This window comes from Euwallacea fornicatus, chromosome 16 (genome assembly GCF_040115645.1).
Source record: "Euwallacea fornicatus isolate EFF26 chromosome 16, ASM4011564v1, whole genome shotgun sequence".
In the NCBI taxonomy this organism is placed as follows: Eukaryota; Metazoa; Arthropoda; class Insecta; order Coleoptera; family Curculionidae; genus Euwallacea; species Euwallacea fornicatus.
In genome coordinates, this window is record NC_089556.1 from 2,289,751 (window position 1) to 2,307,104 (window position 17,354).

General features: G+C 38.1%; 1 protein-coding gene across 10 annotated transcripts in view; it reads right to left on the minus strand.

Moving 5' to 3' along the window:
* LOC136344180 (calcitonin gene-related peptide type 1 receptor-like) overlaps positions 1-17,354 on the minus strand; it is a 107,554-nt gene that overhangs the window by 3,999 nt on the left and 86,201 nt on the right. For 5 of the 10 annotated variants that reach the window (XM_066291387.1, XM_066291389.1, XM_066291390.1 and 2 more), the window contains 5 exons: positions 11,158-11,340; positions 9,571-9,694; positions 2,980-3,021; positions 806-886; positions 320-388 (listed from right to left, as the gene is read on the minus strand). In XM_066291387.1, the coding sequence (XP_066147484.1) occupies positions 332-388; positions 806-886; positions 2,980-3,021; positions 9,571-9,694; positions 11,158-11,340 (487 nt within the window). In that variant the 3' untranslated portion in view covers positions 320-331. Of the gene's footprint in view, positions 1-319; positions 389-796; positions 887-1,273; positions 1,457-2,979; positions 3,022-9,570; positions 9,695-10,599; positions 11,101-11,157; positions 11,341-17,354 lie in introns of those variants that run through there. The other 5 variants (XR_010732921.1, XM_066291392.1, XM_066291393.1 and 2 more) reach the window with 5 other exon arrangements.

Genomic DNA, 17,354 nt, shown 5'->3' on the forward strand with positions numbered 1-17,354 from the left:
CTTCCAATAAAATTATTCAAAATCTATGAGAACGGTGCCGAATTTGATGATTTGTTTTAAATTCTGCTATTTATATGTCCAAAAGCTGACAAGGAGTTTAACACTAGCTCAATGAATACAAATTGCCTGAGAAAATATGTTTCACATTATACTGTTGATAAAGAATTAAAAACGTACCTATATATAGTTTTGAGAAAAAACTATTTTAGCTAAAGAAAAAAAAATGTGCTATTTATACGATCAGGACTGTACGTATATGTGTATATGATCATCTGCTAATTAATAATGCATATTAGAAATATTAAGCGAAGAAACAAACCTTTAAAAAGCTCTATTGCGTTTCACTATATACAATCCGTGCATAAGCTATTGCATCGCCTGGTAAATACTGCAAATTGCAAAATAAAAAAATACAATTACAAAATGGAAATTTGGCCCTCCATGCCACTGGATGCTGTTCTTTGCACCCGGGAAAATGAGACCTTTTTGTATAAGAACAAAGTTAATCCAAAAAAGGTTAATTAATGCAAATAATGCAAAAAACTGATGTTCAGGTTAGTTATTTTTAAAATTGAACGTTATTTTCTCGTTATAGCCAGGTCTGCAAATGGTCCCACCTTTTATTACAGAAACCGATGTGGCGCGAAGTCTGAAACACTCAAACTTCAATCAAAACTTATCAAAGCTTCAAATTATATTAGTAAAGTCAGGTGAAAACAGGTTGCTGTTCATGCTCTCGCTAGTAATGGCAAAGGAATTATTTAAAGTGCAATCTTAGTAGGTTAGTGGGTACTACCTTACGTACCGAGACCGTTGTTACTGTGCAGGAATTCGCTCTAGGACGAAACATTGCAGTTCGCCATTTCCGTTTGATTTGCGCTTGGACCTAAAAAAATGTGAAATATTATCTGTAATCAGTTGATATAATTAATGAATCGACTAAGTCGTTGCATTTTCTTTCGCTCATGATTATATTCTTAAACTCGTCGTTGAGCTGCTATACTTCCATTACTAAGCTTCCTCAAAACATCTCTTGTTTTTATGCCTTTTTGATTCGATCAGACCTTCAAATGCCTCTAGGGACACCACTACCGTTCATCGTAAAAACGAGATAGAAATTTTACTGTTTACGTCCGTATCGACCGACAAATTAAAAGAAAAACGAACGAAGAGAGCCGAGAACTTCACGAACGTCTTCGAGCCAATTGAAAGTGTGCTCGCATTTGATTTAAAAAAAGTTACAAGAAGTTTATTGCAAAAGAAAAAAATCTACAAATGGGCCGAACTATGAGGATAAAACTGCAATTTCTGCATAGCGATTTGGATCATTTCTCAGTTAATCTTGGTGAGATGAGCAGAGAGCAGGAAGAAGGCTTTCGTCAAGACATCAAAGCGATTGAAGCATCGATATCAGGAGCTATGGGACGTTAGTGTGATGGCGGATTACTTCTGGTCTCTTAAACGAAAAAGCTCGACAGACATTGCTTGTAAAAGGAAGTCAAGAAAACAAGCATTTCTTACAAAAAAAAAAAACAAATAAAACGGTTTATCGGTAAGGAAGGCTATTTTTATCTAGCAACACGCTAGATGAACTAAAATTTATACCTTTGAATTTCGGAGAAAGCAGATAATCGCTTTTAGTTTTTTTTTCGTGAAAACGTCAAAAATGCTCAAGAGACCTTTTTTCGGCAGAAATATGGAGCATTCAATAAATTATTTTTATCGACAAAAACCAGTGGCGTATCATATTTTTCGTTTCTTCAGGGTCACATCAATGGGGACGTCGGTGGTGAAAATAAAAACACTTTTTTCCCATTAAAAGAGGTGTCCCTATACCCATTTCACGCTCCGCAATTTTCTTAAAGATATTTAATGTCGGAACGGACCTTTAGGAAACAACAAATTTTTTTTTTGATCAACTTGTATTTCATACAGGATGCGAAGACGGACCCTTGTTCATATTAGGTTATTTAAATTTCCTACAGATTCATCCCATCAATTTTTGACATCCTATTATGGAACACTCTGTATACACACATTATATAAAATGATTTTCGCACTTGAAAGAGCAAAGAAGCAATTTTCTCCCTTCAAGGGAATCAAAAACTTTTACTCCCTCTGACGTAATCATTCATTCGTATAGTCAAGTAAAAGGCCAATACAAAGTAAACGCTTTTGCATATTTTTGTATTAAATTTATGACTTTTCTGAGTTAATTTAAATGAGCTACGAGCGACTCTATCGGTTTTTGTTGAACTTTAAGCGTGTTTTTGCTAATAATACAGAGAATAAATTCGTTTAAAAAAACCTGTTTCGCCGGTTGGTGTCTTTAAACAACATAAAAGTTCTGTAAAGTTGATCATCAAAGGAATACGCATTAAATTAACTGAAATTACCTCAAGGAAATGTCTTTTCTAAGAGGTTTAGTACTACTAATTACATTAATTGGTCTTTTATAATCTCTTTTACTATCCAATCCATCCGACAAACACTAAAATACATCTAATCCAAGCACGTTACTATCAGAAAGCCGTTTCACGGCAACATTAATTTGAGTGGGAATTTGAAATAAGCTATAAAGTTTGATCATAAAGTTTGCACTTCTGAAGACGTATTACCTCAAGGATGTAATTAGGGCAACCAACAACCATTGCAACCACACTTTGAGGTCGAGCCGATACGTGTTGATGTAGTAAAGTTTTAACGTCAATGATTTGCCACGCGTTGCTACATGATGAGACCACTTTAACAAACGAGTCGGTAAAACGTCGTTTAGGGGACTAAACTGGAGAACTCACTTTTAAGGCTCTTTACGTGGAAACAAAATTGTGAATTAAAGAGTTCTAAAATAATTTTGTTTGGCTCTTCTGTTTGACCGCAGAATGGTTTTTATCATTCCAATTTGACTCGATTATTTATCAAAGTAGAAAGAGTTAAGGATGAAATTGGCTTTCTGTGCCAAATAATAAAGGTACTTACCTCGCCGTTGCAGAAGCAAAACAATATCGCTACACAAAGGCCCTGAAACAAAAGGAAATAACAATTAATGTTCGGAAAAAATTGGAAACTTAATAGTACTGGAGAGTATTCATTAAAGAGTATTTGCTTTTTGCAGCAGGTCACAGCTTTGCACTAAAGTACAATTATTTCATTAGCAACAGCTCTGGGAAACGAAATGTAAAATTTCGTTGATGTTTTTAGTCCTAAAATCGCAGTAAATCACGTTTTCTGTTGTCTGAACAACAAACGGGTCTTTCAACCGCAGTCGACAACCTGCGTTTTAGTGCACACGGACAGCCCCATTCGCGTCGAACTGTGGGGATCTCGAAAACGGCAAGAGCCACGAATTTAGTCAAATGGGAATAAATTTCCATTTTCGAACGCTCAGACGGCACGTTTCAGAGGAGTCAAAAAAACCCGAATACTTCCAGAAATATCCGGGAAAAGCTGACCAATCCATTTTTTTTTAAATTTTCGTAAATATAAAAAAAAACGTCTGCATGATTACGCGGCGGTTTAAATCGAGATAGAAAACGAATTTTTAATCAAGAAAACTGCGATCAGCTGCCTGAAACAGATCGTCAAGTAAAACAATCTGATTCAAGTTTTCTTAATTGCCGAATGCTGGACATCGGCCAAACTCAGCCAGCCAGGTCACACCCAAATAGCAAAGATTAAATGTAAGCAAAAATTCAGCTGTGTTCGAAAGATTGACAAAGCAAAGACCTCGGGTAGGAAGGTTAGCTGGTAAGTAGCCGAAGAAATATTAGATGCTATAGGAATTCACTCTGAAGCTTTAACGGAGGATTTACAAGGAAATGTATATTAGGTTTCGTGGAAATTTCCATTAAATCTGATTTTAGGGTTAAAAGACGTCAAATGCGGTCGAGGTCTCACGGGCCACATAGCAATCATCTTTGTCAAAGCAAGATCTCGAGGCGCTAGCACTTGCAGGTTTTAAACTTAAGTGTCACTAAAAAATATTGAGTGAAAGTTTAGCAATAACTCTTATTATTCGAGGCTTCATTATCAGCTTTAGCTCTTATTTATAATTACCTTTTAAATGATTTCCCGACATTACATCTAAGACGCGGCTTGAATGTAATTTAAGTTTGCTGGCGCTCTAACACCTTTTCATTATTTAAACGCCCTTTCAAACGAAATCTTCGGAATATCTGTTTAATTATTCCAACTTTTGCCATCGAGATCCTACAGTAATTTTATATAAAGTTTCAAACCCTTCGCCAGCAAGAAATGGCTGAATTTATTTATTTTTATCCAGAGCCGTGCGATAAGTAGTTTATTGCTGGGTACGTACGATAAGCGTCACACTCCTGCCCGTGGCGCACAAACGGTTGTCAATGTTTATGCGTGCGGTAAAGTAATACGTTATCGTACTACTTTACCGAACGCCATTTTATTTTTCAAACGAATGCGGTTTTTTTTTGTTTTATTTTTGCGTGAAAGCAAAATCGCTACCAAAGCCGAGGTCAGTGAAAACGCTTGAAACATCTGATCTTCGATCTTAGTGTGCTAAAGTGGCACTTCTTTGCAGTTCGCGAAATGGAATTCCGCGGAAAAACTTTGCAATCCAATCGCGTCCTTCGCTTTCCTTCCAGCTCTCTTTGAGTCTTTCTGGATATATCTGGAATTGATTTATTTGGATTTGCAGCAGTATGTAACGCAAATATATTTCATCTGGGATGTCTTCGATATGGACTTATTACTATATAAAACGCGGATCAAATCCCCTCTGCACGTCTTACATGGCTTTGCACTTAGTTTGGAGCGATGGTGCGGTCTTTGATGTCGGATTTTCTTGGGACAACAATTTCAACTAAAATTAAAGCAATCACTTCTCAGGACGGGCATCATATGTCTCGGCAGTTAAGGAATAATGATAACTTTCGTTCGTATGAAGCAGAAGGCAAAATTTGGCGTTGATCGATTCAAAAAGCACTCACGGGTGGTGCAATTAAATTATCTTCTGGAATGGGAGCTTTCCCTAAATTTAACTTAAAAACCTTGATGTACATTATTTAGAAAGAACTCGAGTCGCTAAGACCTTTTAAAACACCGACGTCTAATTAGAAAGCTTCGGAGCGAAAAACTTCAGTTGTGGTGCGGAACATGTTGCATTAAGCTTAATATAAAGTCATACGATTTAGGAGTTTCCAGGCAGATAGTTTACAGTTTCCTCGGAGTTTCGTTCGCATTAAAAAAACTGTAACATGGAGAACTTCGTTTATCACCTGTTCTATGAAGCAAACATGGCGTTCCTGATAAACTTTTCGAGAGATTTGGTTTTTTCAAATTTGAAGTTCCCGTAGGTTATACATATAGGTTGTAACAGATTATTACGGGGGGCGACAAATACTCTGCAAAACCAATTAAAAATGCTGATAGATCCATGGTGAAAAACGCACCATTTTCGATATGCAGGGTGGCACATTTTCCACACTTTGCGACAGTAATGAAAGATACGGAAATACTGCGAGAGCCCAAAAAGCTAACGAACTGAAGAAGGAATTTATTTTTTATTTAGATCTGGTATCAGAATTTATATAGAGGGTTCCACAAAAAGACACAAAGCATACAATTGTACCTGAGCCGAACAAACCGTCTACTCTATATATGACTACCGACAATTTCGACATTTTGCGATACAGAGTCATAAAGACAATAAATTCAGGAAATTTCAAAAATTCAACTCAAATCATATGTGAGGCAAGTGCGAAACAGGAAAAGAAACATGAACGGTGAGGACAATCGCGGGTCTACGACCCACCGATCGGTTCGCGGATGCGAGATCACTATTTCTTCATGAGCAAAACGGAGCTGAAGATTGCAATGAGAAGTCACCTGTGAAACTATAATTGCTAAGTGCGATGGAAAAAATATATACAGGGTGGACAAAGTGGGTGACGTGTGGGCTGTGGATGCAGGCAAATGGCGGTGAAATAGATCGCTGCGTCACCGAAGTGATGATGGGACACGGTGTACTCGAAAGACTGTTGGCTTTGCGGAAAAATTGATATACCGGAGCATGGCGTATTTGAATGCGACCAATACCCCGCTGAAAGACATGAAGCAAGTAGTGAGTGAGGAAGAAACATGAGGAAAGAAAATATCGGAAATTTCCTAACAAGTGATAAGCAAAACTGGGAAGTAATATTAAAAATCGTGAAGGACATCGTGCAGACAAAAGTCGAAACTGGACCGAACCGGAATCCCTGAGGAAATGCCTCGCAGCGATACTGGAGGGGAGGAAAGAAGTCTGGTCGGTCGGTGATCCTGAACGAAGCCAGCCCGACACTAGGAGGGCTCTGAAGATCGTCTCTTAGCCTAGCTGACTTCTCTGTATAGATTTTTTAATCGTTTTAAAGAAAAAATTCGGTACTAGTGACCGCACTGAGAACTGGAACAGGGTCTTCATCGAGGAAATAGCCAGTTCAAAAAACCGCAGCTCCGTATCTGCGCAAATTAAAAACAACTCAAATCGCCCTTTCTGATATTGCGAGATAAAGGACGATGTCCGTCATGTCTATTGAGGTAACACTGCAACAGAAAGAGCAAGAGCCGCGGAAAGGTGCAACGAAGAGGTAACGCTAAGATCAGAAGAAAAATACTTTTGAAGAAAAAAAGGTATAGACTTCGAGAAAACCAAATTTCTATTCAACTTATTTGTAATTTTAATGAATGTACAGCTAAATTTATTTCAATTTTCTTTAAAAAAAAAAAACTTTAATCTGCCTTACTGCTCAAATGCAGCAAACCAGCTCTATTCGAGCTGGATTAATTCACCATTAATGGTTAAACTTGCGCAGGCGAATGTTTTAAGGACAATTTTTAAGAACAACAACTTTGTTTTAATTTTTTTTTTGCTATGAACACAAATTGTCTTAAATCCAATAAAATCTGGAGCGTTGTATAATGAAATAGGAAATTGCACAGTCAGAAAGAAATTAAATTGTCCATTAATTTCTTTTTATTCCTGGGTGGCTTGGAAGAAGCGAAAGTAGGATAATATAGGCTTTTTGCAGTTTAATAGTCGTATTAAAACATGATTATTTGGGTATGAAGGTATCTACTCTTTGATTATGATTTTGTCTACCCAATAATTATTATAGAACATCTATTTATTTAACGAGCAGGGAATATGATCTAGTGAGGAATGTTGCTTCTCCCGCGACATGACGTTTAATAAAACTTGCTCCCGATTGGGCTATACTACAACACAGCTCTAATCGTTAATGGGCCACCCTGTATGGCACGATAAACTTCGAGTCTAACTCAAACCTTCGCAATTTACGACCTTTGAAAGAGCAATGAGCCTCTCGGAAAGTATTAAAACCTGTCCATAAAAAGATCATATTTAACTTCCAACCGAATCTGTGCAATCGTGCGGCAATATACGGGTTGTTGCACCGGGAACTGCGTCGAACTATCATTAAAAAAAACTTTTAATTAGAAAATATTCAGCTGCTCTGTCAATAAATTCAACAAACCTCATGTCAGGTAGTGACCACTTTAACTTTTGGACAGAATGAAATATGGAAATTCAATGTTGGAACATTCCGCTTGCTACCTCGATAGTTCATTATTGTTTTATCTCCGAAACTGTTAATGACTGTTCCCAAACTGTCCTTCCAGATGCAACTTGTCCAGATACATCTGGACAGGTTGCCACGTTCTTTGCATAAAAAAATCCGGATTGAAATTACGAATATTGAAGCTGGTTCGGAATATAAATAAAAATTTGAATTGGGAATGTGATGACGAACTGGTTGGATTATCCTTTAAAAAATGTGTCGCTTTTAAATTAATTTGATCCGACCAGGAAACTGACACTCGTAGTGATTGGGTCGTAGGGCGTGGGTGGGTCATTAACAAAAAATTGATTTTTGAATGCTCGATTTAACTGGCAATGAACCGAATGTTTGAGCATTCGCTGCAGACTTTGACCTGCGTCAATCTATTAGGCCACCGGAGATTTGGAGCATTTCAAAGCTGAAAATGGGACGATCCAACCGCCACGAACATCCTGTATATTTTCTAAGAAAATCATACCCTACTATAAAACTATAACAAAACCAATTAAGGCGATCTCACTCCCTTATGGAGGACATTCTTCACAAATTTCAATTAAATACCTCAAAGCACTTGGAGCTGCAATGAAACGATTTTACCCTGTAGTTTGTGCCAATGTGCCTCTTTTTCATTTACAGCAAAAAAATTACTGTCGTTTCTTTTTTTTAAATCCCATGTTTACACACCTCCAACTTCTACGCCATTATGATAAACAAACCGGCTTCATTTAGGATTAATAGATGTTTTTTTTTAAAGATGTTTGTTTTATCAGCAAACAAGTCCGTTTAAACTTAAACGAATTGGCAGTTCGAGTTCGAACGAAAATTATTCGAGGGAAAACAAAACCTAAAAACGGAAATTCGTTCAGTTTCGCTTTACGAGCATAAACTAGCCCTAAAGACCACAGAGGCAGCCTGTAAACTGCGCTAGGTGTTTGAGAGGGATGCTCTCTCAGATCGAAAGGCGTAATTTTGGTTGTCAAAATTGCGTAACGGGGATGAATCTCATCATCGATGAACCTCGAAGCGGAAGAGCGATTGTCGATGATGGGGTCCCGATCGAAACCATTAAAAACGAAAATAGTCACACAGCTGGATGTTTCAATAACCATCGTCTGAAAGCTCGTTCATTACATTGAAAAAAAGGTGGACAAGTGGATTCCTCACAAACTGACCAACGACAATCGGTCGAATCGCTTGTTCGCCGCGTCTTCTCTCTTGTCTAAATAAGAATTGAACAATTTTTTTGATCGGATCATCGCATATGGTGGAAAATGGGTTTTGTATGACCACCCAAAAGAGTCGTGCCAAGGGTTCTCTGAAGATGAACCGTCAAAAATGTTTCTTAAGTAGATTTTATATCCAAAGGAAGTTTAGCTAACTGTTTTCTGGTTCATTTTGATCGCATTAATCTAGGCGAATCAATTATTGCAAATAAATACATATATACATATTCATACTTGATAAAATACATGTAAAATTGACTGATTTTCGGCCTTCTCTTGTCAATCCAAAAATCCTGATACTTCTTCACGATAATGCCCTTATACGGCGAAGATTACACGGGAAAAATTGTTAGCGATTAGCTGGGGAACTATAAATCAGCCGCCATATTCTCCTGATTTGTCCTTTTCCGACTGCCATCTATTCGAAACATTGGACAACAGTATGAGGGGAAAAACGTTCTTGGACCACAAACCTTGAAGACGGCTTTGAAACATTTTTTTGCCGTCCAAACCGGTTGATTTTCATAAAAGACGAATTCGGGTCCCTGAGGTATGTTGGAAAAAGGTTATGGAACACGAAGGTGATTATTTTTATGAATAAATAATATTTCAACTACTCGGTTGCTTTATTCATTACTCATAATGGAAAAAAGTTGGACTTTTTGCGGTACCTAGAACTTAAAAAAACAATCTGCGCAGCGAATGGAAGTTTGCGTCAAGGTACTTAAACAAGAGTTAACTTTACTAGTACTTACTTGAAGAGAGGTAGTAATGGCAGCTACGATATCGTAGACGTATTCCCAGGGGTATCCTGCTTGGGGCCTCATTGGAGTAAGCAGGAAGTTCAGTCCTAGTAAGGGAACTAGCAATAATGTAGCCCTGCAACATAAATTTGTTTCTATCAAGAATATTCGCCATCTGCATGGACCATTATTCCCATCGTGAGCCCTCGACAAATCAGCCCAATGGTCTGGAGAAATAATAAAATAAAGTTTATTATTTCCAGGGTTATTCTAAGTTAAATCCATTCATTTTGTCGGGGCCTGGAATCCCATATATGAACACCAAGTAGAAAGTGAATCAAATTAGAGAATATCCCGAAGGAAATGCATTACATGAAATCGAACCCGTGACGATTTCCTCGGCCTTTCCAGCTGCCTGTTCGAGGCATATTGATTTAATGGATTCGAGAACGAACTGTAAAGGAAAACAATTAGAGAAGTTTTCCTAAGAGACAAAATAAACTGATATATTACAATAAAATAATGAGAAACAACTCACGACTAGACGATCCTTAAATGTCTGCTTATCCTTTTAAGTATCTTAGAATCTTAGACGTATTACATGCAATATACATTAGGCTGCCTTCCGTTGCTGAGCCAGTTTATCTAATACAGCGGAGTATAATCTCAATAAATCGAATGATGAATCTCAATTTCATGATCTGGATCTTGTTCTTATGTAAACACGTGGCTCCATTTTCGACCCTAATGAATTATTAATAGCTGACGGCAACGCTATGGGCACGTCAGGTCATCATCTTTCAACATACAGAGTGGAGATTGTAAAACTCTTGACCTAGATCGGTCTGCTAGTCATATCCATACATAGTTTAAGTCCCATTGTTATATTAAAGGATAAAGGGTCTTCAATGGCGATTGCAACCCGTTTTAACTATTGTGGGCGTCCATACTGCAGGACAGTGATTGTTACTCCTTCGCTCACACCTGGTTCAGCCAAACTATCGTGTTATCGAATATATCGGCTGACATTGGGTCCTGCAACGAGTACGTTTGGTTCGAACTTTTATTAAAGCTTTAACAGGTCGGTGAAAATCCCACAATCGCGGTAGCACGTAAACGATAAATTTTGTTGGTTGTTCCGGAAAGCTCGGGCCGACTTTGAAGGAACGTTGAATCGCAGAAGGTAGTTCTACAAGCTTTTGCCATCTTTCAGGCACCTTGAAAATTCCGCTCTTCTGGGGTCTCTCAGATTCTTCTGCGAGAAACTTATCTCGACTGAAGGGTTGAAGTTTTTTCCATTAAATGAAATTGGGAAAAATCGAAATGGGTGGAAGTTACAGGGAGCGAGGTCTGGCGAATAGGGGGGATAGAACAATTTAACCGAGAACCAACTTTTGCCGAATTGTGAAAGATACATAAGCCCGCGCTTTGGCCTGATGGAACACGATGCCTTTCCGATTGGCTATTCAACAGACTTTTGAATGTTTTCGGGCCCCATTGGCGAACCTGACCAGACCAAGGTTGCGCGACGAAGCCAACTTTCTATGGCAACCATCTATTCGTTGTCGAAATCAAGTATTTTGAGCAACGTGAACTTACCTTAAGGCTTGCAAAGTGGACCTGGACGTGCCTCCAGCGCCTTGCCCATCATTAGCTGGCCCTCTCCGTAGCTTCAGTACCACCACTCTAACAATGTTAATGAGAAATATGAGATTAAGACCTATGGTGGCAGCTACCGGCACCTGCTGGATGATGTCGTACTTGAACTCTTTTATCCAACACCTGCAATAAATTTCCCTTTAATTGCGGGCATCTGTCTGTAGTTTCGCTAAACAATTTAGCTTCTCTTGTAACAATATATGTTCCAATCAACATATGTGTTATTTCCTGTTTTATCCTAAAGCTGAAATGTGCAGCGAAGTTTGGAATAAAGAAATAAAGAACTTTTATAAGACCGAATTTCTCCTATAAAATGAAAATGGGTTGGACATATCTTGCAAGTGAATGAATTGTCACAAAGTTGATTCGTCGTGAAGGCTGTTGGTTGTATTGTGATCCGTCCCAAAGCAATCTAATGGAACTATCGTTAATCAATTATCTGGGGCAAAGAAAGAAAAAGTGATCCACTCTCTGTGGGTTTTTAGATGCGCAAAGAAGTACTTAAGATAAATTGTATATTTTGGTCGAAACTGTTCGGAAAGAAAATCAAGCACAACTGATAATGATGAGAGATAGACAAAACTCACTCAGATGTAATGACGTCTCTAGGGAGAGTAATTTGAAATGTAAATGTTGACACATGAAATTCTGGGTAATGAAAGTTCAGATAGAAGCACATACACCCGTGATAAGGCAAGCTCCGGCGAACTTTTGTAATCCCAGAGCACAATTGCAAAAGCTTGCTGTGATAACATTGCATTTTAAAGCGCGAAAAATGTTTTCCGAGCTGGGATTATCCGTGTACCTTCTGAGTTTGAGGCTTCATGGGTCCTATATAATTGGTAGACTTAAGTTGCAATACGCTGCTTTAATTAAAGTATATTAGGCACAAGTAAAGAATTTCTAATGGAACTTTAAACCAGCACGACAAACTGTTTCGTTACAAGTTTTTCGCGGTCCGTGTCGGTGAAAGAGCTTGAAAAAATTTCCCTCAAAATTTTCGCCCCGTGTTCAGGTTCGTATTAAAAACAACGAGTAGCATACATGCGCGGTAAAATGAGATAAAACATATAAGAAAGGTAAGAGTTTATAGCTTGAGATTTGGACGAAACAAGGCGGATATTCTCTTGTTTGCCCATTTTTATGTCCACCTCATAGTGGTAGGTAAGAGACCATGTGGTTTTATGCGAAAAAATGAATTAGACGCTGTAGCAAATTGACTGCGTTTTATTGAAAGAAATTCGTAGTCACTCTAGCCACTTGTGGTCGTGCATTGTCTTGCTGGAAAACTGGAGTAACAAGAGTGTCCAGATAAGGCACAAGATGAGGTGCCAGAACTTCTCGGATGTATCGCTAGGCTGTTATGATGTCTTGAATGAAAAGTAAAGGTGTCCAGCTACCATATGCAATAGCACACCAAAATATTACCCCAACAGCCTGATTGACATGTCTCTGAATTATAAACTGAGGATCTCGCCTTTCACCTCGTCTTCTTATTACTCTTGCCCCACCTTCGTGCATGCCCCAACAGAATCTGGGTTCGTTGCTAAACACGATATTACTCGATTCCAGATTCAAATGTATCCGTTTTCTGCACCACTGGAGTCAATTTTGACGATGATTTAAGGTGAGGGGTAGCACAATATGGGGATTCTAGGAAATCAGTCCGAAACTTCCTATCCGCCGATAAATGGTTCGATTCCGAATGGGCTTTTCATACTTAGCAAACTACTGATCCGCCAGCGTCCTCGACGAGACTCTCTTAGGGTGATAGTTCGAAGGCGGCGATCTTGGCGCTCCGTCGTTCTTCGGGATCGTCCAGTATCTCTCCTTCTGCCTATTTACTCTTCTTGGAACCATGCCTGACAACATTTCACTATAGTGTGAATACTACGGTTCAATCTAGTGGCGATTTCCCCAAATGACCGGCTCGCCTCTCGTAGACCCGCTAGTCGACCCCTCTGAACCTCGCTCAATTGATGAGAATTTTGCCGCATTCAGCTTTTAGGCGTATTTGATTAATCTGGAAGTATTTGCTAAGTACACTGTGCACCACTAAATCGTATTTTTTTTGCTGTTATGTTATCGATATTTTATTGCAATTTTTATTGTAAAAAAACTAAAATTACTGATAACTCGTGAATACATTGATAAATATGTCTGAAAATGTAATCGTTTTTTGTGTTCCCATATACGAATATGAATACCAAAAATTGCTTAAATAAAATCGTTTTTATGGAGCGTTCTCTTTTCTATGTCACGCGGTATAATACTGTTATAAAAGTTATATTAACAGCAACGATGCGGAACCATGATATTCCAAAGCTTTTGTAAACATATCACCGGCATACCGCCGAACTTTCCAATTATCTTCGTCTCATGAGTTGCCAAGCTATTATTAGCCATTTACTTCAGAAGACAATTGCCCTAACCTTCCTACAGGCCTGAGGCGAATTTAGCGTATATCCTGGAAGGATCCAGAAATTCCTGGAATCGCTAAAGATGAGTCTATGCAGCAACTAATGAACACAAATTGTTCGTAAAACGTAGTAATTTAATTCCATTTCAGGCTAGACTAGGCACGTTCAGTAAATACGATTACGTTTTAAGGTTCGAATTACATCGTTGTTGTCATAATTTCGCATGATATTAACCACATTCGAGGTAGTTGTTTTCTGAGTTATTGTGAGATTACAACGGAGGAGGATTTGAAATTACCTCTAATTTATATGGATGGCAGTTCTGTTTTCCCATCATTCCTGATAATTTCGATTTATACCCTCCAGCTTTTTGAGTAAACCAATTTAGTACTTCGGCTTTTGTTGTTCCCAAAATATTCTTTAAATTCCATGAGATGGTTGAAAGTTTTGCGGTCCTCGTGTTTGATCTTACCGACGGCTCATTAGATCTTTGTGGAAGTTTTTTTTTTCGCAACATGTTTGAACTGTATCAATACTCGAATTACCTCGCTTGACTTATAGTTGGAAACTCTTGAATTTACCCGAGTTTGTATCTCTGCAGCTTTTATTTGTCGATAATCTCTTGCTGCATGTGGCACGCCCCGGATCTAAATATTTCACGACCTCAAGCAGGTACCATTTCTACAGGGTGGCAGTTTTTGGCGATGCGTGTGTTCCAGTTATAAAAATTATACAAAAAGGTCAAAAGGAGATCGTTTTTGGATAAAAAAAAAAAAAACATAAAGTTCATGACGTGAGTAAATCCGCAATTATCCCGTGATGATTCCGAAAGTTCCAGAAGAGAAATCAGAGATTCTGTTGATTAGTTTATGTTTGCGATTCAAGTAACGGCAAGAATTTTTGCGTCGAAGGACCACCGCACGTTCAAAATACGAATCTTTAATATCGTTTCTTAAATTGGGATTAAATATGTTTTTTTTTTAAATAAAATTCAAATATAATTGTCTTGCTCTCACACACCCTTTAGCGTCCTTCTTTCCGCCCTTCAAATTCCTCACGTTTATATAAACATTCTTCATATTCGGCCTACGTTATGAATAAACGCCTGTGTGAACTGCATATATGAATACACTGTGCGAAAGAATCTAAGGAGAAAGCATACTTTTGGCTATAATATTTATATAATGACATTAATTCACAATAAAATTACATAACATTACAGCACAGACACGTCTTGGCACACTCAAAATCACCGTATTTATAACTTCTTGTGGTAAAAGTTTCTACTGCTCTCTGAGGATGTTCTGAAGAGCCAAACTGCCATGAACACGTGCCGTGAGCGGATTGAGTTGCCTTTGCAGCATGTCTCACACGTGTTCTACAGGGTTCAACTCGGGCCATTGTAGTGGCTAATTCACAAGAGATGCATTATTGCCACTGAGCCAACACGTCATAATCTGGTTAACACGTGAACGAGCGTTATTTCATACATAGAACAGTTCACGCTTCTCTTTAATGTAATCATATTTCAGGCTTTCAGTAAAAATCTACATTATGATGATTTCCTTTATGAATATTTCTGACTCTACATCGATTTCATTCGTATGCACTTTCGTTCGTTATTTTGTGTCATGTAGATAACTCATTAGTAAGCCAATATCAGGAGGTCCAGTTCGGTTGACTGATTACCCTGGGAATCATCAAATTTCACGTTTCGCATAAGTGATACGGAATTTATGTGAATTGTACGTTACTTTCAGGATAAAACGTGTCGCAAGTTTAACGTCTTACCCTATTAAATATGAGCCACCCGGGCCGCTTCAGGGGTTATTTTAAATACCTAATGAGCTGTTTGCAGTGTCCCTTGTCAACCGACCTAATAGTTATTGCTACAAGAGAGACGTAGAAAGATGGGATTACCAAAAACAGACAATTGATGGGACACGTGAACGTTATTCTATTATGTTGGAAAAATGTCTTCGTGACGGTGCTGTCGGCTGTTTTTACGTAAAATACCACATAAGATCATCGAAATTACTGGAAAAATGTTGGCCTAAATACCTGGTCTGTGCATCGGAAACAAGCACGAGTGCGCGTAATTCCAAATTGCATTCAGGCATTTTCAGGCCCTTCATCCCGACTTACATTCATGCATATTGCCCCAGAATTTATTAATAATTTGAATGAAAGCGAATGAATGAATTGAATGAAAAAAGCGTAAGTGTACTGTATGCACTCGTATTTTTCTGATTCAGATCGCATTCATGAATAATGCCCTAAGATTTTTCGATCATTTTCAATGCATTTATGTATTGCATGTGAGAATATTACCGGATGTTTTGGCCTATATTTTCCTAGTGTTTGGATAACCTTATCTCTTACATTTTCTGTAAAAAGTAACTAGAAATATGACTGCTAGGTGAGCATGAGTAACCAAAATGATGATAAAGTGTACTAGTTGACAACGAATAAGTTATTGTCAAGTTAATGTTGACGTCGGAAGGAATCCAGCTGAGCATTTTATTTTTGACGACACTGATAAAAATCTGGACTTCCACGCGATAAAAACCGGATTTTTATCGATGCCAGGGCCACTTATTCGGTAATAAATTTATATGATTGGCTGAAAATCGAACGTTTCTAAGGAAGAGTGCATTTCTCACGATAAAATTTGCTGACAGAAGTTTTATCGCAACAAGATTTCCGTGAGTGTCTACCAATGAAATTCATAAAATCGGATTTATAAATTGGACATCAGATTAACCCAGTTCGATAGCTCAATTATGTTATCGAAGTTGGATTTGGTGTTGAACTGCGGGCTATCTTCGGTTATTTATCTGCGAGACCTCGGAGTCATCCGCATTATTCCGACGAGTATATTTCTCTTTTTTTCGGTCACTACGAAAATCTATATCCTTCTCTATTTCGGGCCAATTTCTCGGATATCTCGCAGATGAATTACGGAACTTCAACGTCAAAAAGACTAAACTAGTTTATCTTCGACGTCAGTTCAGAGCTGGCTTAGCTGCGAGTCCACATTCAACGACGTATATAAATGGGACAATTCAATTTATTGGTATTTATTATTTCAGTGCCAACGTCAGTTCAAATCTGAATCGTTTTTAGTGCAGAACAGGCTTTGAATGAAATTCTCAAATTTTTAGTGCCTCTCGGATGCTATTGATTATGGAAAAAGCATAAATAGGAAAAATCTGAAAATTGGAAACGACATGAATGCCGATGGGGACGAGAAGAATAAAATATTTTCGAGTTTGCAACACTCCCGGTTACACCGGGAGTAAATGCCACGTTGCTTACTTTAAATAGAACGGCTTTCTTTTTATTGAATTTTAGGACTCTTTGAAACGCTGCTGGAAATGTGCCACTTCTTGCACTTTTCAAGGCTGAAATTTTTAAACGGTGAAATTTTCTGTCAAACGGATTTTTATTCCGGACTTAACTCTTAAATTCTATCTGACGGCACCCCTTTTTTTAAGAAAAAAAATTAGTGACACACGTTTCACGATTCCACCGCAAGGCCTATTTAAAACTGAAATTGTACGCCAACTAAATGCCCTAGCAACCACCATATGAAGATTTTATTAAACCTGCTCCGCAGAGAGACATATTTGCAGCAGCTTGAGCATATCGCCTCTATTAGTAACACAATGCATTCTAAGAAACAACTGGTATTGAGCTATTCATAAAGCGCAAAAT